Genomic DNA, 21,775 nt, shown 5'->3' with positions numbered 1-21,775 from the left:
GGGGGAGCAAGGAGCCAGGATTTCAGTATGACTCCCCTCATTTCATCCAGGGCTCACCGTGTGGGGCTCATAGATTTTACAGTAGCCAACCAAAGGGCCACAGAGGGCAAAGAAAGAAGGAGAGGGAAGGAAGGAAGGAAGGAAGGAAGGAAGGAAGGAAGGAAGGAAGGAAGGAAGGAAGGAAGGAAGTTGGGAGGGAAGGAAGGAAAGGAGGGAGGGAGGAAGGAAGAAAGAAGGGAGGGAGGGAGGAAGAAGGAAGGAAGGAAAGAAGGAAAAAGGAAGGAAAGATGCCATTTATTCATGAGGCCCATGGGATGAGGACAGAGCTACACCTCTAGCAGGGGGAATGACAGGCCCCCAGAGGTCTGCCGGGCCGGCAGGGGGGCTGCAGTAGGAGTCTCGATGCGCTCCCCGCATCCTGACAACTGCAGGCGGCTTGCTGGTGTCAGCGCCCCGTGAGCGGAGATGAGCCGTCCCCAGCACGGGCTCCCGGGCTCCCTGAGAGTAAAGGTGGTCACAGGTTACGGTGCAGGGGGTGGAGCGAGGCAGCGGGGTGTCAGCTGGACAGGGGGAGGTGGCCACATGGGATTTGGGAGCTGAGGCGCGAGGGGACAAGCACTGAGCGGGGCAGAGGCGGCCCAGCAGGCAGCGGGTTTGGAAAGCGTTGGAAGTCTCACCTGGGACGAGAGGCTCAGCTGGCCATGATGTGCTTCACAAATGCTGCAAAGAAGGGCAGAGAGAGTGGCAGGGGTTGAGTGCCGGTGGCCACAGGCGGGAGCCTCGGGTCCCAGCCACCCCCCCCCCGCGGCGCCCACCTTCATAGTTGATGCAGCCGTTGGAGTCTTCCTGCCCCGCCATCAGTTTCTCCACCTCATCTTCCGTCAGCCTCTCACCTGGCCGGGCGGGAGGCTGAGTCAGCACCGCCGGAAGGGTACGAAGGGGGGGTGCACGGGGCCCCTCTGGATGGTGGCTCTGTCTCCCTAGTACTCCCACACCTCACTTTGGCACAGCCCTCCCGGCTCACAAGGCCTGGGCCATCACCCCTGTGTCTGAGACCAGGAGAATCAGTGACAAGTCCAAAAGGGGGGAACTTGGGGTACGCGCCTGGCACGCCCTCCGAGCCTGGGCTCTGTCCGTAACCATGCCAGCTTGGTGCTCAAGTCCCCAGCACATATTGTCATCTTTTTTCGACAGGCTGCTGGGGACCCCTTCCATCAAGAGGAAGCCAGGCCCCCCAGGTCCCTGGAAGCAGTCCCTCCGGAAGCCTTTGGAGGCGAGAGAAAGGGCCCTTGGGGTGGAGCTGAAGGCCTCAGGGGATGATGGCAGAGGAGACAAGGAGACAACATCTCTGTTTTCCAGACAAGTCTGCCACTTTCCTGCCTCTGGGTATTGTGTGCTGCACTGGTCCCCCGGCTGGAAGGGGGGGTGACCTCCTACCCCCAGTTACACTACAAGCCCAGAGACAGCCCAGGGCCAGACACACGAAGGGGTTCAGTTAATGTCGGGTGCAGGGAAACGTTGCTTTGAGCAGATATAGTAGGTGTTCAATAAACATTTGCTGTGCGGAAACTCCTCTGAGAAGGAGGTGCCCCTGCCAGCCAGGTGATGGGGGTCAGGATGCCCAAGAGGCAGGCCCCTTACCTACTGGACCACTTCGTGGCTGTGTCCCTGGAATCTGACCTTGAGACCACGAACACCAGGACTGAACTGGTCGTTGGGTGCACCACACTGCCCACCACGTCCCCATCCCCATCCCCAGAGCTGCCCTCATCCCCCTTCGTTTCCATGAACTGCACCAACACACCTTCTTTGTCCCCACCTGAACTTCTAAACTCCCCACATCCCTGTCACCTGCGATGGAGGCCCCTTGACCGTGTCACCCTCCGATTCACAGCTCAGACACAGGCTCAGCGGGTGCCGGAAGGGTCCTCCCCAGGATGACCCCCTGAAAGGAGGAGTGGGGGTGGGGAGGAGGCGGCCCTCACCTAGCGTGGCCAGCACGTGGCGGAGCTCGGCGCCCATGACCGTGCCGTTGCCCTCCTTGTCGAAGACCCGCAGCCCCTCCACAAAGTCCTCGTAGGTTCCCGTGTCCTTGTTCTTGGAGATGTGCTGGAGCATGGGCAGGAAGGTGTCGAAGTCCATCATCTTGGTGTTGAGCTCTGTGGGGGTGTGGTGGCTCTGAGGGGCGGCGCGGGCACACCCCTTCCCCTGCGCCACAGAGTGCAGAGTCCCAAAGCACTCTACGCCTGCTGGCCATCTACAAAGCACGTCGCTGTCACGAGGCACTTTATGGTCAAGCGAGACATGCATGGTCTCTACCATCCTTTGCTGTTCGCAGGGACAGTTTGCTGCAGTGGTGCCCCCGCAGGCTCTGTCTAGCGCCTCTACTCTGCTTTCAGTGGGTGGGGGAGGAACCATCCTAGATCGTGTGATAGACCCCATCCTCCCCACCCCAGGAATCGCTCGGGAGCTGTGGGACCAATCAGAGACCTTCCCTGGGACTTTGGAACCTGTGGAGGGGCCCTGGGTCTCACACCTCCGTGGGGCAAAGCAGGCAACCCTCTCTGGCAGAAGTGGTGAGGGAATCTGGCCCTGAGCGCCAGAGGGACGCCGAGGAGACCGGGGGGGCCCTGGGGCTGGCTGCCCCCCTGGTCACCCTCACACCCACCACTGACACTACCGCACACCATCAGTGTCCCGTGACCCGCAGGCCTGGCGAATGAGCCCGGGGTGGGATGGTCCCGCAGACTCGCTGCTTGTGACCTTGTCGGCATAGCCTGAGACCTGCCTCAGCTCCTCTCGCAGACAATGGGAAGATGTCAGGAGAGCACGGAGCAGGGCGGTTCCTGTGCCACCACACCTGACAGCCCACCCCGGCCGCCTCCCCGGGGCCCGGCACGAAGGCATACGAACCTTCCTGCTTTGGCCTCCCTAGGACGCGGAGCACCTCGGCCTGAGTAGGGTTCTGGCCCAGCGCCCGCAGGACATCCCCGCACTGCCCGTACGTGATCTTCATCTCACACTTGGGCGTGCGGTCAAACAGCATGAAGGCTTCCTTGAACTCTGCCGGGAGAGCGTGTGAACTGTGGACACTCCCAGAGTCAGCCCACCCCCCACTCACCCCGCACTGGCCAGACTCGGGCCAGCCCTGCAGCCCCGGGGTTCAAGACCCTCACTTACCCTCAATCTGCTCCGGTGTAAACTCGATCTGAAAGGAGACCCCAGAGATTGTGAGTGCCAGGCTCGGAGGGTGGGGCCAGCACATTCCATGGCCACAGCCCAGGCCTCAACCTCTTGGCTGCCCCAGCCTGTGCCCCTTCCAGCAGCCCAGCTTCTGCCCCACGGCCTCCTGCCATCTACCTTGGCACCTTCCTGCCTCCTCGCCCTTCCCGACCTGTGCACACCGAGGGCCATGGGTCCTGTGTGCCCAGACCCTGATGGCTGGTGGGCCACATCTGGGGAAGGGTGAGAGGGCTGGCCTGGTGCCCTGAGTCCCCAGCCCAGAGCAGGCCTTACCTGATGCCCTTGGTCCTGGACGGATGTGTCTGAAGCCAACAGATCTGACCAGGCTGGCTTTGCCACCCCCCAGCAGGCCTGGGGCTCGGTGGGCAAGGCTGTCCACATGCGTGAGAGTGGGTTTCTGTCAGCATGAGAGCATATCCACAGGAGTGCGTGTGTGTGTGTGCACGCGTGCGTGTGTGAGATATATGTGTGTGTGTTCATAAGTGTTTACATATGCCTGCCCCTCGCAGAGACCTCAAGGCTGGGCACTGTCATTCACATGGCCCTGCCTACACCTGGGTCTTACACACCCCACCCAGAAGCCCCGGGCAGCCCCCGCCCCAGCCCCAGCACAGCCTGGGGACACGGTGGTGGTGTTGATTGAGTGTTTGCTGAGGCCACATCGGAGAGCCACCTGAGGTCAGGAGGCCTCCTGGGACCCGGTTTCCCCCTCCTCACCGGATACCAGGTCTATTTTTATCACTGCAGTCACTCGCCCCAAGGTCAAGGTCGCAGAAGGGAAAGGAGCTTGGGGGAGGGGGCATGCCTGGCACGCCTCCCACTGCTGCTCCCTGGGAGCCCCACCAACCTCCAGGACACACCTCGGTGCAGAGGGATAGCCTGTCTTGCCACCCTGCCATGCTTGTCCCTTCTGGCTCTCGGACTCGACTCGAAGCAGTGTTGGGACAACAGTTGTTGCTCCTGGCCCCCTGAGAGCTCTCTCGCCACCAGGAAGCCTGCTGAGATCAGACTCCCAAGCCTCCTGCCCTTCACTGGCCAGCCCCATGGGGAGAGCCAGGGGAACACACGAGGGCTTCCCGGTGCCCTCCTCTCACAGGGGAGTCTGTGCCAGCCTCAGATCCGGTCAGACTGGACCATGCCGCCAGGGGCCTGGGGTAGCTGGACCCCAGCAGGGGGCCCGTGGGACACAAGCTTAGACTCTGGGGGTGGTTGAGGCTCAGGGAGCCAACTCCAGGGAACACTTTCCGCGAATAGTTTCTGATAGCCTACAAGGAGGGCTTCTTGTCCCATGTCACATCTGAGGAAGCCACGCCTCAGAGCAGGGGACAGGATGGAGCCAACTTGGGACTGGAACCCATGTCTTGAGGGACAAGGTAGGCCCCCCTCAGGAAGGGATCACAAACAGAAGATAGTTCTGTGCAGTCGGGCTGCAGGTCTGGCTGGCCATGCAGGAGCCGTGAGGAGCTGGGAGGGCTCCACTGGGCCCCTCAGCCCACAGCCAGGGCAGCAGTGACCGGTGGCCAGCCAAGAACAGGGAGCAGGCGGGACAAACGGTGCGTGCTGCTATGCAAATGCCATGGGAGTCACGGCTCTTCCTCCAAGTTTAGACTCTGAGAAAGACTTCCTAACTGGGGAAGGGCTCTGGGTCCACTGGTCATGCCCCAAGACCAATTTCCTAAGTGAACTACTCAGCCTGTGCCTCAGTTTCCCCACCTAAAAGCTGAGGCCCAACCAGCTCTGGGTCTTGACCTCCCTGGTAAGGGTGATTGTGACCCAGCCAGGACAGGGGCCTCACTTCCCCATGCTCACCCCTGGGGACCTGGTGTGGACTTGACACCCCACAGCTGAATGAGGAAGACTTCTGTCGGGCTGCAGGGGTTGGGGTCCAGGTGGCTCCAATATTCCCCAAGATGTGAGTCCAGGGAGAAGAGCAAAGGACAGTTTCCAAAACCACCCAGACTTTCCCTTCAGTCGTCCCGGGGAAGTCCTGCCTGATGTCTGACCACCATCCCTCTTGCTGCAGCCCCCCTGATGCCTGAAGCCCCCCTACCCACCCCCGGGCTTGTCTGACCTCTGGACAGAAGCTTCCAACCTCAGCTCAGCACTCACTTTCCAGAGTCTGGCCTGCCACTGGGTAGGTCCACTCTGGGACCCACTTACCTGCCCTGTCCTTCCTGCCGAAACCCAGCTCCCACACCCACCTTGATTTTGGAGGCATCGAACTCGGCTTCCTTGGGGCGCTCGGGCTCAGGCGCAGGTGGCGGTGGCGCTGGAGCGGGAGCTGCCTTCGCGGCTGCCTTGGCGTCATCCTTCTTGGGGTCTGGCTTTTTGGGGGCCATGGGAGCTGGAAGCACAGAGAGAGGGCCTTGGAGAGAAGGAAGCAGAGACCAGGGTAGGTGAGCTCCCAGGGGCCTGGCCTTTATCCTGTCCGGACACCTCCTGACCCCAGCCCCACCCCCGCAGTGCACAATAGGGACAGGGCCATAAAAGGACATTGGCTAAGCCCAGGGGCTATTTTGGGGCCTGGGGAGGGCATTGTTCAGGCTCAGGAATGGGTGGGGGAAAGGGAGGGTTCTCATTCCTCCCAATCACCTGTTGGGGAGAGGGAGGGGAAGCAGGGGACCGAGGCCACTGCTCAACACACACTCACCCTCGAATGCACACACACCCATACGCACAGCAACCCTCAGCAGGTGATACACTGAGCAGGACCAGAAAGCTGGACCAAGTGTGTGCCGGGGTGGGGGCAGGACCGTGATTCCCTAAGGGCACCTCCTGAGTCAAACTTCCCAGCTGTGCATTGAATTCCCGCGTGTCTGGGTCTGGAGTGTGGAGGAGGGGGGTCTATGGTGAGGGAGGGGCGTCTGCTTGTGTCTGTTTCTCTACGGTGGGAGCATCTGTGCATGTCAATGTATTGTCTAGGTGTCTTCATGTTTGAGGGGGGTCCTTGTGTGCTGGCACAATGTCTGTGTGTCTGTCTGTGGGGGACGGCCCATGCCTGTCTGTGTGTCAGCTCGGCGGGTCTGCGCCTGGGTGTTTATACATACGCACGTGTCTGTGTGTATCTCTGTGAGTGTGTCTGTGAGTGCTGCTTCCGTGGGTTTGTGTCTGGGTGTTGATGTGTATCTGTGTGTGAGTGTCTGGTCATGGCTCCAAGGCAGCTGCAGCCTCAGCCCAAGGGACCCCAGGAACACCACGAGTGGCAATGGAGTGGGTGCCACTCCCCTGGGTGCAGCTATCCAGCCCAGCCCGGCAGCCTAGCGGCCCCCACAGCCCCCTCGCCAGCACCCGTTTCACCCCACTTCCTATCTCCTCGCTTCCCCACACTGGCCTGTGGCCCACTTTACCGGCACAGCTCAGGGCCGCCCCTCGCCAGACCCCCGTACCCACTGCCCCCTTTGCCATGCGCTCTTGCCCCTCCCCCACTTGGCGCATTCCAGGCCCTGCTGCCCCCTCTCCCCAAGGAGGCTCATCGTCTGTGTCCCACCGTCCCACACTTCCCTCTGCTGGCCCTTTCGTGGGGGAGGGGGCCCTGGGGAAGGGTCTGCATCTCTGAAGGACCTCAGGGAGCTGAGCGAGGTTTGCCCCCTGGGTGCCCACCCCAGTGCCCGGCCCTCAGCAGTTGGCAGTGACAGAGGGCAGCCTGGCTGGGCCACCATTTAGGAAAGTGGGGGAGGTGGGAAGGCTGGGGTGGCAGGAGGCCCCTCTGGGCACAGATTTCTGAGAGTAAGGACATCTTGCAAGCACATTGGGCTCCCTTCCTCTCCTGGGCGTCTGTGCCGGGAGTGGGAAGGAGGTGCTCCTTGTTATTTTTAAGTGCCTGGAGCCTTTGATAGAAACTTCAGAGGCAATGCCCTCCCCCCTCCAGGCCCCGGGGGGAATTCCTGCATGTGGAGAGGGGCTGGGGCCAGTGCCTGAAGGCAGGATTTATGAGGGGAAGGGGGCTTTACCTGGAGTCCCCCCCTCCGTCTTCCTCCTGAGCCCAGGTCTCTCTGATCCTATCACTCATCCTCACGGAGAGGGGGACAGCAGCCGAGGGATGGGGTCTGGCCCCCTCCTAGCTGAAACACAGGACATTCTTCCCCTCATCTGGAGGGCAGAACACCCCACATCTGGAAATCTGACAACATCCGGTGCTGGGGGGAGGCAAGTTTTTCACTTTTCTTCCAGATGTTTGGCAAGAGTATTGAGAAAAAAAGGGGTGGGGGGAGGGTCCACAGAGACGAGCCAGAAATACCACAAGAGAACACAGCCAGAGGGGGACACACAGAGAGAGAGGCCTCTGGGCAGCCCCATTGCCCAGGCCCACTGGCCCTTGAGACAACTGACTCTGGATGTTCCATGGGGACTCCAGCCACCCACAGCCACAGCCAAAGACATTACCCAATCCCCTTTCATTCATCATGGGTGAAACCGAGGCCCAGGGCAGAGGACACACTCAGCGTCACCCTGACTTCTGATCTCATTGCTTTCATCCACATATTACTGCCACGCCTCAGATACCACCTTGAACGGGGGTCAGTGAGGCCAGGTCTGCGCTATGGGGCGGGCAGGCTCTTACAGCCAGTCAGCGCCGCCACCTCTGCCTGGGGGAGCGTGGCAGGGAGGTGGGGGGGGAGGATGTCTCGGTCCCCTTCCCTCCTGCACAGGGCAGATGTGGTCCTGGAGTGGGGACCCCACGCACCCAGGACTCAGATGCAGAGGCTGGGGCTGGGTCTTTGACCGGCTGAGCTCCAGTTCCTGGGAGCAACGGGGCCCCAGGGCTCGCCCTGCCGGACTGCTCTCAACCTAGAACTAATGCCCAGCCCCCTCTACTGCCGGCAGGCTAGGCTGTTGAGGCCAGAAGCAAGGCAGGGGGTGGGCAGGTGGGCAAGCAGGGAACAGGGGGCGGGGCCTGATAAGAGGGAGGGGCAGGCGGTGGGCAGTAAGGGCTGGCCACACTAAGGCTTGGCTCTCATCTCTCCCCCGAGTCCCAGCCTGAGCTCTGTGCCCCCCAGGAATGACAGCCAGCAGGCAAGATCCAGGCAGGGCCTGAGGGCTCTGGAGAGCCTGGGGGCAGGGACAGGGGTCTGGATGCTAGTACCCCTTTGGTTCCTCCAGCTCCAATGTCTGAGTGGTGACCCAGTCTGATGCAGGCTCACAAGTCCTACATTCCAGAACCCCCTCTCTCCCTAGCCAAGGAGAATACTGGGGAAGATGTGAACCCTGACTTCTGAGGGGCCCACGGATCGAGGCGGAAGACCCTTGGCCACACTCACCTCCTTCTAGGTTATTTCCAGCCCCAATACCTTTGCATAGGCTGTTTTTTTCCCCTGGTACCCTTGTCTGGGACCCTGGCCATGGCTTGCTCCTGGTCACCCCCTGGTCTCCGTGACACATCACCTCCTCTGAGAAGCCTCCCTAGACTAGCCTGGACCTGCTCCCTCTGCCTTGTCTCTCACCCTGACTCCTCAACGCTGTGCACCCTGAAACGAACCTGTTTCTTGGTTATCTTGTTTCTATGTGGATCCCCTCCATCCTATGAGTGTCAGCGGGCACGGACAAGTTTCTGTTGTCCCATATCTATATATCCCCAAAGTCTACAGCAGACCCTAGAACACAGTAGGCACTCAGTAAATGTTGGATGAGCAAATGTCCCAAACATATCAATTTACCCATTTACCCAGTGGGGCCTGGGACCCACTGTCAAACTCCATCCATGGCGTGGGGTCAGGGGAGATGAGGGGGTGTTGCTGGCAAACCAGCTAGAGTCTGGGTCACTGCAAGGGGCACCCCCAGACAGCAGCAAGCCTCAACCCGGTCTGCTCTGCGTGCCCCTCCCACCCCCTGGCTGAGATTCTTCTCAATAGCCTGAGAAGGCCGGGTGACCCCATGGTCTCTACAACAACTTGGGCATAAGGACCAGCCAGCAGGGGGCGTAAAAGGGATAGAAACCAGCCTTCGGATCCAAACCCAAACCCCAGAACCCAGGATCCCAGCCCAGAACCCAGAGTCCAGACCTGGAACCTGGAACTCCAAACCCAGACTCCAGACTCAGATCTCAGGATCTGAATCCCAAACTTAGAACCTGGAACCTGACCCCACTCCGGGGACCCAGACTAAAACCCTGGGTGCCAAACCCAGACCTTAAATCCAGACTCCAGACCCAAGGGCCTAGGCCAAGGACCAGGACCCTAAACCCAGAGTCCAGATCCAGGACTCAAGACCCAGGACCCAGGACCCAGGACAGGGACTGCTGGCGTTCCAGACTGGCACTGCCTATGGCTCTGTGTCGACAAGGGCTGGGAAGGGAGGAGGGTAAACTCTTGGCAAACAGCAGGGTGAGTGCTTGGCAGACCTTCCTGGTAGTGTTCCTCTGAGGGGCATGAGGACTGTCCCTCATCCTGTCGGAGCCAATTTGGGGAGCTCAGAATATGGTGGCCACGTGGAGGGGGTGGTGGAGGGTGACGGGAGGGAAGGATGGCTAAGGCCTGGCCATCCTTTGGGCCCAGGAGCCAGAGGCAGGGAAGGAGGGTCGGGCTCTTGTCCCCCTGGCCGCAGGCTCCGCAGGCTGCCCTAGCCCGCCCCAGACCGCCCCTCCTGGCCCGAGGCCTCTGGGCTGGGATGCAGGCCCACACTTCCCGGAGGAGTCGAGAACGCGGCCTGGGCCAGACCCAGAGCCTTAGAAGTAGGTCAAGTGTTGCTGTGTAGCAGGTCCTGGGGACCCCGTCCAGGCGCGGGCAGGCCCGTGGGCGGCAGCTCACCCACCAGGGCACACACGTGTATGCACACAGATGTGAACCCACCACCACACGGTGGGTGCCCATGAGCACGGAGCCCATGCAGGGCCCTCAGCTCCCGCCCAACTGCACCGATGGGGGCATTGAAGCCCCAAGAGGGGCAGGAGCTGCCCAGCAACTCTGGCCAGAAGCGGCACGAGGCAGCCACGAGGACGAGGAGGAGAAGAATTTCTGCACCATCCCACGGTCCTGGATCCTTGGGTGAAAGTCTGACTCCAAGGAGGACTTCCCAGCAGGGCTGCCGTGCCACCAACAGGATGTGGCCTGCTTCCCGGAGCATAGCTCCAGGCCTTGAAAGATGGGAAGGAGTGGCCAAGGGGGAGGCAGCAGACTCCTTATGCTCTTGTGACCCAGGCCGGTCCTGGCTCCTCTGAGCCTCCATTTCTCCATCTGTACAATGGCCATGGGTACGGCGAGGTGACAGTCACAGCCCCGGGGCCCCAGCCCATCCTCGCCACCCCCACACCACACACGGACAACTCTGTCCTCAGCAGGCCAAATACAACCCTCAGGCCCCTCCCTCTGCCCACTGTGCTGACAGGGACCAGATGCTCCAACCTTGTGGTTCTGGGGTGGGGGTGGCAGGACCCAGCGGGCTGGCAGGCAAGCCCTGGGTTTGGCCCAGGGACCTATAATCAGCTCCTGCCCCTCTGATCCCTGCCCAGGACTGACGCTTGGGGCTGTGGTGTCCTGGCCGGCTGTGGCCACGGCCGCTATATTTGGGAGCCCAATTGAGCATGAGGGAGGGGTGGGCAGGCAGGAGCCTCCAGGGACCAGTGCCTCATGGGAGGACAGGACGGGGGACACTGTTGGCCAGGCTTGGTCCTCTACAGAAGAAGGGCGTAGCCCTGACTTTAGGGGCCCTGTCTGAAGGGCATGCTCTGTTCTCAGGGTCCCAGCCTGGGGGACATCGGCCCTGTCCTCCGTGGCAGGGTCTTAGGAGGTAGACCGAAAATGTGTCCGGGAATACTGAACCCCTTATTTAGTCCAAAGAGTCAGACTGTAAGTTGGGGCCAGGCATCCTGAGCGTGTAGGAAAGGGGTGGGGGCTGACGTGGGTGACAGTAGTGGAAAGGCTCTCAAGGGGTGAGTTTGGGCGTAGAGGGGTCTCAGATGGGAGGGACGGGAAGAGGGGTGCCAATGTGCTGAGCCGAAGAATGGAGAACACAAGGGCTCGAGGCAGGGGTCCGAGGGAATGGGGTGAGGTGCCGCCCAGCCCCTCCCCAGCGTGGCCTGCGGCCTCCCTGAACCGCCCTGGACATTCCCGCCACTGGGCCAAGCCCTGTACACTCCTACCAGCAGTTTCCCAAAGAGCAAATATTTATTGTCCTTGGAAGAAAAAAAAAGAGTCCCCTTTTAGGATCAGGGTCTGGGAGCTGCTACTGAGGCTTGCAGGGGTTCAGCAGCGGCCCGAGATGACCAGAAACCCCACCAAGACAGACTGAGGCTGGAGGAAGGAGGCTGGGGCCGAAGCTGGTCTCGGAAGAGAGGGGTCGTGGCCGGCCCAGGCTGTGGGGCAGGGGGCTCTGGCCCGGGCCCATTTCCCCGAGGCTTCCCCAGAAGAGGTCTGAGGGTGGACCGACCCTGTCACACGGCAGGAGGTGTGAATGTGTATGGAGATGTGTGCCATCTCGTGCGCTCACGTGTGTCCCACGAGGCTGTGAGCCCACGTGTGTGTGAGCATGGCCGGGGGCTCCTGGCTCTGTGTGCGTGGCCATCTGCGAGACTGTTCATCGGTTGGCACGGGGCGGGGTGGGGGCATGTGGACACAACCTCTGTTGAATGGCCAATTCAGTCAAAAATGAGAGTAAATTTAGCAGGGGAAAAAAAAAACCCGTCAGTCAGACGAGGAGTCTGAATTGGGTGGTTGTTTGACTGGATGGACCAACTGTCTCAGGCAAACAGTCCCTGCTGGCGGGAGGAGGAACGGGCTGCCCTCCCCACCGGGGCCTGCGTGGGGAAACTGGAGACGGGGACCCCCACCGGCCAGAGGTGAGACCAGAGATGGGGACGGATTCAGACACAGGGAAGGGAGGGTCACGAGGCCAGCCAGAGACAAAGAGAGCTCCCAGCGCCTGCAGACAAGGTGTGCACGCGCACGGCCCTCTGGCCCTGGCTCTCAGCTCTGAGCCAAGGAGAAGGCAGAGTCAGCCTTGCCCCCCAGCAGCCCAAAGTGGACAAGAAGGGGGCACCAGACCGGGAGGCGGGAAGAGAGGGTGGGCCGGTGCAGTCAGGGCAGAGGGGGCAGCAGCTGGCACGCGGACAGGGCAGGGGACAGGGATGGCAGTGGTGAAGGCGAGGGCAGCAGGGTGACAAGGGGGGGATGGTGGTGATGGCAGAAGAGGCTGTGGTGCCCAGGAGGGCCTCCCTCCCTGTCCCCTTGCTGGGGTGGCCCCATGAGACCCAGGGCTGTCCCCACCCCGCTCCACCCAGCACCAGCTGTGTCCTTGCCTCCAGTGGCCACACAAACACCCTCTGTGGCCCAGGGTGTGGAACTGCATTAAAAATGGCCCAAGCCCCCAGCCAGGAATAGTTAGGGTCAATTCCAGTACCTGCTCGTGTGGATATTTATATATATGCCCGCCCCCCCCCCTCTAAAACAGCACACACACACACACACACACACACACACATGCACACACTCAGAAATACCAGGGTCAGGCTGACCTGCTCCTGCTATGTGTCTGTGTCTGTCCGAAGACACTCACTGGGCCCTGGACACTCCCCTCACCACCTGGTCTCTTTTCACCAACACCAGGGCCAACAGGAATCCCACTGACGTGTGTGTGCACACACACCGACATCCCCTGCCTATGGGAGCTTGCACCAAGAGCAACCACACGCCCGTGCACACACCTTTAAACATAAATCTTCATGCAACATAGATGGCTTTACACAAATGTGTATACACACGTGTGCGTGCCTGTGCACACATTCACACACTTGCTCACACGTGCCCTTTGCACGCATATGTACACACATTCGCATGCCTTTGCACACGCACACACCTAGCACATCACACTTCCGAGCTCACCGGTACAGAAAGAGCTCGGGGTGGGAATTAGGAGCACTGGGAAGGAGGAGAGACTAGAGAAATCAGGGAACCATAGCAGGCCTGTCTGGGGAGGTCCGGGAGCTTATGTGAGTACATGTGAGTGTGAGCGTGAATGTATGTGTCCAGGTGTTTGGGACCTTTCGACTGCCTCCTCCCCGGCCCCCTTGAGAGCCATCCTCCACCCCCACCCTGTTCACAGAGGGAATATAGGGGCCAGAGCACAGCAGCTGGGCCTGGAGAGGTCAGCGTCCCCAGGTTTGGGGCTCGCAAGCCCTAGCATCTGTGTTATTCTTGGCACGCTCAGGCCAGATAAGCATGGGGGTCAGAGCTCGGCTCTCGTGGGAAAGGACTCTCTGGAAGTCTCCCGACCCATTCCTTTCCCAGATCCTGGACCCCAGGGCAGGCAGGGGTGGGGGCAAAGGGAAAGAGGGGTGGCTGAGGGACAGGCAAGTCTCCATCAGGCTGGCCCTGAGGGCTGGGTGGCGGGGGCGGGGGGGAGGGCGGAGAACACACAGATTCAGAGACTCACAGACCCCCAGGACTATGGAGTGACCCCTCAAACCAGCCCCGGGATGCCCAAGTACAGGGCCTGGAGCCCATGGAGAGGGGCAATGCCAGGCCCCCAGCTCTCCGCAGCAGCTGGACCGGAGCCCCTCGGGCTAATGGAGAAGCTACTTTAGAGAGATGGTTGGAATGTTAGGGGACCTCAAAGCATCATGCCCCATCCATAGCAGATCATGAAGTGCTGTCCTGGGATTAGTTATCTGTTCCCCGTCTCATTGCTGACTTCCTGGAGCCTCTTCCCCTCCAGAGACCTCAGGGTACACATTCGCATGGTGGGGTGGGGTCTTGGGTCAGCTCGGAAGGCATGCAGTCCCCCTAACACAGTCAGAAGGAGGCATGCTTGGGCCAGAGTCTCCTCCCTCCCCCAACTGCACCAACCTTTGCCCCCAGCCCAGGTCTCAGGCCCTTGCAGAAGGCTGGGGTTTGTCTGCTGGAGCTTGGAGCTCAGAGCCGGGTCAACAAGGGAACAATCAGCTGGAATTCTTCAGGAATACAGGGCTCATCCACAGCTGCAGATAAGCAAGGAGGGGCTGGGGGCTTTCTGCGACCCCGGAGCCTGGCCTGACAGCAAGTCCCGCCCCTCTGAAGAGGGGCCTTGCCTTCAGGAGTTCTGGCCCCTGGGGGATAAACTGGCCCCTCCCGCAGCCCAACCCCATCTATCTGCACGCTCCCACCCCAGCTTGGTCCTCTAATGGCTGCAGCAGTCTGGGGTCAGCGACCATGGAGAGGAATCATTGATTGCGGCTGCCAAGAGCCCTCGCCACCTCCGGCCCTGCGTGCCTGACCTTGGGGTCCAGAGAAAGGACATGCCAGTTTCCCCACCCCCATCACCCCCATGAGGACAGCAGCCACAGGGGCAGTGTGGTTGGCCTGCACTAGAGAACTGGGGTGCACCTTCCCGCAGCCCCCCACCTCCCAGGCTTCTGTCTCCCCTTTGGGAGTTGGGCTCCAGTTACCTCCAGCTTGACCCTTGGGCTGGGATCTGAGCTTTTTCCTCACCCCTGAGGAGGCAGAGGACCCCCAGAGACGGAGCGGCGGCCCAGGGCAGGCAGGGGATACAGGCACACCTACGTGATTTCGGGCAGCCCTCCTTGGTCCCAACCAGCTGCCGGGGCCCCTCCAGCTCTGCGGACGTCTTCGATTTATGCATAGCCCCTCTCCTGTTATCTCTGGAGCCCCCTCCAAGGTGGCCACCCGCTGGTCCCCAGTCGGGGCCCTTCAGCCTCTTCCACAGCCAACCAGGCCCGGGGTGTTGGGAAGACCTGGGTACTTGGTCTGAATGAGCTTGGTGACCTCTGGCACGCCATTGCCCCTCTCTGGACATCGCTCTCCCACACACAGTTTTATAAACTTCCCCAAGTGCTTCCCCTTTCTGGCCAGTTCAGCCAACGTCCACGGCGCCTCTGGGCCAGGCTCTGTGCCGGGCGCTGGAGAGCTGGACAGACACAGTCCTGGTCCCAGCCCGAGATGTTCCCAGCGTCATTGCCAACTCATTGCTTCACCCAGCTAGTGTTCTCTGAGGCATGAGAGGAAACTGAGGCCCAGAGAGATGGCCCAGCTGTCCTCAAATGGCCCAGCCTGACCAAGGACCACCCACATAGGGCATCCCTCCAATCCAAGCAGGGCCCAGTATCATGACCTAGGGGTCCCCGACCCTAGATCTCCCCACCACAGCCCCCAGCCAGGACCCAGTGTCTGAGCTAACCCCCTTTCCTCTGCCTCTTCCTTCCTGGCCCCCTGTCCCTTCAAACCGCAGGGCCCAGCCGGCCTCTGGAACGCGTGCCCAGGACCTCGGTGATATTTTGAGTTTAAGAAAACTTTGCAGTCGGCAGGAGCTCTTAAAAGTTATAAATAGCAGCAGCGGGAGCCCATGCTGGGAGAGGCGGAAACACGTGTCAAACACGCCTGGGAGGGGGGTATTCCGAGGCACAGACAACCCCCCCCCAGGGACCCACCAGGCTTCAGGGGATTTTACAACCACTGGAGCGGGAAGTCACACCCCACCCGGAAGGCGTCTGGGAAAGGAGACTCCGTTCTCGCCCCCCCACCAGGGTCCCAAGAGGTTGGCCAGGTTGCCCAGGCATGTGGGGACGCTGTGGAAGGGCATCTGGGCTGGGAGGGCTTGCACCTACCTGCCCCTCCCCACCACCAGCTCCCCACTCAGCTACCCAGCATGGGAACCCTAGGGCTCAGAGGAGTCTGGGAGCACGTCCACACTACCCCCAGCAAACACGGGCAGGATGGGTTGGGGTGGGGTGGGGACGGGTAAGCCTGGAGTGAAGAAGGGACCATTCCAAGGTCACGTGGGAACTGGGTAGCACTCAGACCCCCAAGCCATGGTTCTTCCCACTGAACAAACGCCGCCACTGCCTCCCTTCCTGATACCCAACCCGCTCTGGTTAAGCAGAGTTAGAAGCCTGAAGACAGCATGAATGCTAGAGAGGACAAGGGACTCCCTCCACCGCGGTGGGGGGCGCACTCACGCCCACCCCAAGGCCAGGTGTGAGGTCTCAGGCTTGCCTTGAAGGCTATGGGATTTGAGGACCTGCTCTCAGAAGCCTGGTGCGACAGGACACAACCATGAAGCCCCCCTTGATTTTCTCAACTGCTCTGCAGTGTTCATGGGCAACAATCATTACTCCAACGACGGAGAGGTCAGGAAACTGAGGCACATCTGAGACCATCCCCACCCCACCCCCACCCAGCAGGTCTGGGGGCGGCAGCCAGACCTGGCATCCAGGCGCTCTGAACCTCAGGGAGCCCCAAAGGGTTTATGGGGCTCCCAATGAATGGGCCTGTTGAGCTCAGAGGGGGCCGGGCCCAAGTAAACACGCTGGGTCTGAGCTGCCATTCTCCCCCTGCCTCCTTCCCCAGGACCCAGGACCAAAATACAACTTCCTGTCCCCGGAGCTGAGGGCCAGACTCGCCCCTCAGAGCCTTGGGCTGGGGCTCACTGCAGGAACACAGCCTGGCCCGCATTGGCGGCCCCTGTGGGGAGAGCGGACTTCAGGTTTTCAAATTCACAGGTCTGCATCCAAGCCCTGAGTGCCTGGGCCCTTGATGGAGCCCCTTCGAAACTTGAACTGCCCATCTGTTAATGGCAGATCAGGAAACCAAGGTCATGAGCAGGAAGGGGACCCACAGGTCAGGGCAGAACAGGCCCCATTTCCTGGCCAGCAAGGGTGGGAACAGAGGGAAGAGCAAGGGGGTGTGTGGGGGCTCAGAGGAGGGAGAGGCTGCACGAATGGAGGGTCAGGGAGTAACAAGCTTGAGAGAAAGCAGAGGAGCTCCTTCCCCTTGGACACTGTTGCTCACTGACCTGGCAAGCTGAAATCTGGTCCCCCACTGGCGCTGGTCACAGAATGGCCTATCCACCCAGGGCCCACCCCCCTTGGAGCTGCACCCCTGGGAGCAGCCCAGCATGGGGGGCAGGAACCCCGTAAATGCTTGTTTGTCATAGCCTCATGCCAGGGCCCCCGCCAGCCCTGTCTACTCCCTCAGCCTCACCTCCCCACCTGGATTCCAGGGATGGACAAGCTCTCTGCCTCCCTTTCCAGCCTGTGAACATACTAGAAAGTCCTTTGGAAACTGTAAAGTACGGTACTCTCCCCGGGAGCCTGGAAGAGCTGGGGAAGGGCCGCCCCCAGGGATGGGGGCCCCAGGAACGTGCCCCTGCTGCTGGGGGCCAGTTTGGGGCCAGCCGCCTCACGTGCTGGGCCCTGGGGGCTCCGGCTGGAATGTGCTGAGCGGCAGCTGCCACGTGAATCATTACACCTCGTCAGGCTGAGCCTGGGACTTCCAGACCCAAACCAGCTCAGGCTGGGCTCAGGCAGAAGGGCAGCGGGCAGCCAGGGTCTCCAGGTGCTGGGGTGAGGGGCCAGGGCCTTGCAGGGCCTCTTCCACTCCATCTGTCTGCATCCTCACTCTTGGTGTCTGGACCCTCTGGTTAAGCAGAGTTGGAAGCCTGTCCGAGGCAGGCTGGTTCTGTCACGGCCCATTCCACAGGACCACAGAGGAAGGCAGGACATCCGGTCCACAACCGTCCACCTCTGGGACCTGTAACTGCATAAGCAGACCTGCGCCTGGGTGTCACCGGTTGATTTCATGCCAAGAGCCCACATTCCAGTGGGCAAGGAGTCAGATATGGAGTGGCTAGGGGGCTGCAGGGTTAGGACAAGGGCTGGGTGGAATGAGTGTCCCCACGTGTCCCTGGCCCAGGGAAGGCTCAGTACCCAGGATTGAGAGGGGAGGCCTTCTTAGGTCTCAGTTTTTCCGCCTGTGGCGTGGGTACGAACTACCTTCAGCCTCCATCTGATTTCTTCAGGTGCCCCAAACTTGAATGAAATCATTCACGGGAGGGGTTGTGTTCATACCTCATGGGGGCCTGACATTTCTGAGATGTGGGAAAGCCAGGAGGGGCAGACAGGGACACAGGAACAGAGAGAAGGAGAGTTAGCCGGAGACAGGCTTGGCAGGGCCAGGAGAGGACCACGGAGGCACAGCGACACCGGGGGGGCCCAGGTGGCCTGGGCACCAGGCAGGCACACCCATGGAGATGGGGGAGGGCCCAGCTCAGGGCGCTGAACACTGGTACTCTTGGACCTGCCTCTGCTCCCCCACCAGGGGTCTGGGACAAAGTCCTGGGCTGGTGCAGAGCTTGGTAAAAAATGATTAATTTTTCTTTTCAAGTGAAAGCTTTCACTCAAGCCTTTTCCTGTCCGTAGCAGCAACAGCCTTGCTTAGGCCTGAGCCGCAGAAGGTGCTAGGAAAATGCATGGCCTCTCCATGGCCAACCTGAGTCTGCTCTGAGTCTCCAGGCCCTCCTTGGAAGACCTTGTGGGCTCCAGGTGAGTGGGGTGCAAGGCAACGCTGGGACCCGAGTGCAGCTGGGAGGGGCAAGGCCGTGGTACCCCATTGTGTGTGTGTGTGTGTATGTGTGTGCGCGCGCACACCTGTGTCGGGCTACGGGTCACATAAGGCATGCCTGCGTGGAGATGTCTGTGGCCCTGGCATTACTGTAGCAAGGGGTCTGTGACGGAAGCCCACACCTCCAGGTGCCCCAGGAGTGCTCCCTGCCTTGGACAGAGCCCCTCGGTCCCCCTGTGCCCCCAGCTTGCCTCCCTTTGCCTTCCTGAGAGGTGAGAAAACCAGGCTTCCTGCTGGAAGGGGAGGGGGCTGCCCGACCAGCTGCTCAGGGGGCCTCCAGTGACTCATCCGGGTTGGGGGGTGTTTATGAGCAGCCGAAAGGGCTGTAAAAGTGGCACCTCAGTTCACTCCTGGCCTGGCCATCCCCTCCCCGACCAGCCCCTTGCCTTGAAAAGCTTCCAGAGGGGCCTGGAACCAGAGAAAGGTCTGGGATTGAGGGTTGGTGGAGGCTCAGCCTGGGGTCAGGGTTCAGCCAGGGGTTAGAGGTCAGACTGGGATAAAGACTCCACAGGGGGTAAAACTCAGTCTGGGATTAGGGTTGAGATTGGGATTCAAGCTGACTTTGGGGCTAAAGTTGGGGGATGAACTGTTGAGGGTTTGCAGGCCAGTTTTCCCAGAGAGCCCCCAGAATGGGACAAAGGGTTTTCCGAGGGACTGAGGCCAGGCTGCAGAGCTGAGGACGGAGCCTCTGTCTTTCCTTTTTTGAGTCCAGCGCCCACCCTGGCCCTAGGGTCTGTATAGCTTGGCCAGAGCCCTACTCACAGCAGCAGAGTCCAGTTTACGGCCACTGGGCCAGAGTCCAGACCCTGCTCCAGCTCTGAGCTCCAGTGATCACCTTGGCTCTTCCTCCTAGGCCCCCATTAGAGAGGGGAGTCCCCATAGAAGACTCCCTCCCCCCAACCAGGCCTTTTCAAATGCCACTGAAACTGACCTGAAACTGACCAGAAACTGACCCCTGGGGCCCTAGGGCTTGTCTGACAAAGAGGGCAGGCTGGCTCTGCCAGGCACTGAGGTGCTACCAGTTAATGTGTGACACCCAATCCCCATGGTGGCACTTTAACCAGAGGCCGGGAGGTGCCTTAGGGGATCAGCCTCACGCAACAGTGGTGGAATATCCAGCAGGGGCCTCTGGGTGAGGCACATGGGTTATGGCTAGAGGAACCCCCTTAAGGGGCCCACAGCCCATCCGAACCCTCTCTGCAGCCCTACCCACAGCCCACCCTGGTCCTCCCCAGTACAAATATTGTTTGTTTCCCAATCTCAAGCTTCCCGGTATCAGATCTGAGGACTCCCTACATCAGTCCCCAGTTTTACCCCAGTTGCCCCAATCCCTCCATGAATGTTCTTTTCCTATCTCCACAGGGCAGGGCCAATCAGTCATAAAACCGTAAAACAGAGTAGAAACAGACTTAGAAACAGAGACATAAAAGAGAGACCATCAAAATGGAACAGTGAAGAAGCACAAATGTTCTTTAGGTACCCACTCTGGGCACCTGAGCCTCTGTCCATGTTCCCAGGTAACCCACACACCATAGGAGGTAGCCCCCAAATCACAGCCCCCCCCAGGAGTGGAGGAGATGGGGTCACAAGGAGGGAGGGATGTTCTTTACACCAGGCAGAGAAGCATGATCCCAGCAAAGCAAACCCCAAAGGCAAGGGCAGGGGAGTGAAAATGGGGAGCAGGCCAGGAGTCTAGTGCACAGTACCTGTTGGGGAGTCACCTCCGGAGGAAACTGCCTCAATGACCAGGATAAGAAACTTGAGGGTAGTGGGGCAAGGAGGAGGGTGTGGCCACAGACTCCTAAGAAAGAAGACAGCTCTGGGGACCAGGATGGGAGATAGGTGAGTTTGGGCCTGGAGAAGGGTGGGCTGCCAGGAAAGCTGGCCAGACCTGGATTCCAGTGGCCTTAGGGGTTAGGCTTGCAGATCCATTCACACGGAGGGTAGGGGCTACGAAAACAGGCCATCCCTGAGATGGGGTGGGGGCTGGTTTGGGAGCTGTGAGGAGCTCCATTTCCACAGGCTGAGTCTGGGGAGCCCACAGAGCCCATGGGTCTGGACACTCACCCTCTGCAGCACTAAAACAGTAAATTAAAAGTGCCCTTTGAATCAGCTGGTCAAGTCCCCGTTTTACAGATGAGGAAACTGAGGCCCAGACAGCAGGAAGTCGTCCTGCCCAGGATACACAACCGGTAAGTCGGTGAGCAGGGACTGTCACTTAGCCCAGATAATATCTCCAAGGGCCCCAACAGTCACATTAGCTTCCTCCTGACCATCCTTAAAGCCCTCTGCTCCAGGCATCCCAGGCCTTCCCAGCATCTCAGCTTCTCTGCGTGATACTGAAATGTGGCAGGCTTGGGGTCTGAGACCCCCTTCCTCTTAGCGCTACAGCGTCCCCTCCCGGGCCCGGAGCACGTAACCCCGCCCCCCCCCCGCCCCTGCCCCCAAAGACTCCTCCCGCTCTTCCCCCAAGTTGAGGGTCCCCAGTGGACCGGAGGCCGCCAGGAGTGTTTGGGCTGTGAAGGGGTGGAGAAGGAGGCGGGCCTCGGGAGTGGGGGTCCCGGCTGAGCCCCGGGTCTTGCGGCCTGGAGCAGCCCGGGGCGGAGTCCGGGGCGGAGCTGGAAAGGCCGGGCCGGCGTCTGGAAGGGTCCAGACTCTGAGAGACCCGGACCTGGGGAGAGACTAGGGAGGGTGGGAGAGGGACGTGAGCCCCGAGACGCGCACAGGGGGAAGGCGGGTCTAGAGCACCGCGGACCTACCCACTCGGGAGTTCCCGAGGCTGGGGGGGGTCCAGGCGAGGGCGGGGCGGGGCGAGAGGGCGGTGGCGGCGGAGCCAGGCGCGGGTCTGGCGGCCCAGCAGCCTCCCCAGGGACCCGGGTCCAACCCGAGCGGGAGTCGCGCGGGCGCACAGACAGCGCCGCGGGCCGGGGCGCGCGGGGTACCTCCGGTGAAGAGGTCCTGCTTCACGGCTGAGGGCCCCTATTCACCGGCCCCGGCAGGCCGAACAGAAAAAATAACGTCTGTGCTTCCCGGAGAAGAGAATGGAGCGGCGGCAGCGTCCCGGGCAGCGTTCCCGGGACCCGATGTCAGAGCTCCCTTGGCCCCGTCCCCTCCACACTCACATCCCGCCGCTGGCGACCCGGGGCGCGGCCTCTAGAGAAACGTCCCGGGGCAGGGGCATCGGGCTCCGCTCGGCCGCTCCGCACACC

General features: G+C 60.9%; 1 protein-coding gene across 4 annotated transcripts; it reads right to left on the bottom strand.

Moving 5' to 3' along the window:
• Window positions 1–278: 278 nt before the first annotated feature.
• Window positions 279–21,775, bottom strand: MYL3 (myosin light chain 3). 4 transcript variants are annotated; one of them, XM_040628156.1, is made up of 8 exons: window positions 21,689–21,775; window positions 5,445–5,587; window positions 3,181–3,208; window positions 2,914–3,063; window positions 1,986–2,159; window positions 816–893; window positions 678–720; window positions 279–498 (listed from the first exon to the last, which is right to left on the bottom strand). In XM_040628156.1, the coding sequence occupies exons 2-7, from the start codon at window positions 5,580–5,582 to the stop codon at window positions 692–694; spliced, it is 597 nt and encodes a 198-aa protein (XP_040484090.1). In that variant the 5' UTR covers window positions 5,583–5,587; window positions 21,689–21,775; the 3' UTR covers window positions 279–498; window positions 678–691. The 4 variants fall into 4 exon arrangements, with proteins under 4 accessions (XP_040484090.1, XP_040484091.1, XP_008702364.2 ...); XM_040628157.1 differs by lacking the exon at window positions 21,689–21,775 and adding an exon at window positions 21,509–21,662; XM_008704142.2 differs by lacking the exon at window positions 21,689–21,775 and adding an exon at window positions 20,273–20,352.

This window comes from Ursus maritimus, unplaced genomic scaffold (assembly GCF_017311325.1).
Source record: "Ursus maritimus isolate PB19 unplaced genomic scaffold, ASM1731132v1 scaffold_14, whole genome shotgun sequence".
Lineage (NCBI taxonomy): Eukaryota > Metazoa > Chordata > Mammalia > Carnivora > Ursidae > Ursus > Ursus maritimus.
This window is presented reverse-complemented; position numbering and strand designations above follow the sequence as displayed.

Bases quoted from the DNA above. Each gene is read 5' to 3' on its own strand.
- MYL3 (XM_040628156.1), bottom strand. From the start codon at position 5,582: ATGGCCCCCAAAAAGCCAGACCCCAAGAAGGATGACGCCAAGGCAGCC. The intron at 3,209-5,444 runs GTGGGTGTGGGA...GTCTCCTTTCAG, and splicing joins TCGATGCCTCCAAAATCAAG to ATCGAGTTTACACCGGAGCA. The intron at 2,160-2,913 runs GTTCGTATGCCT...ACACCCCCACAG, and splicing joins AGGGAGGCCAAAGCAGGAAG to AGCTCAACACCAAGATGATG.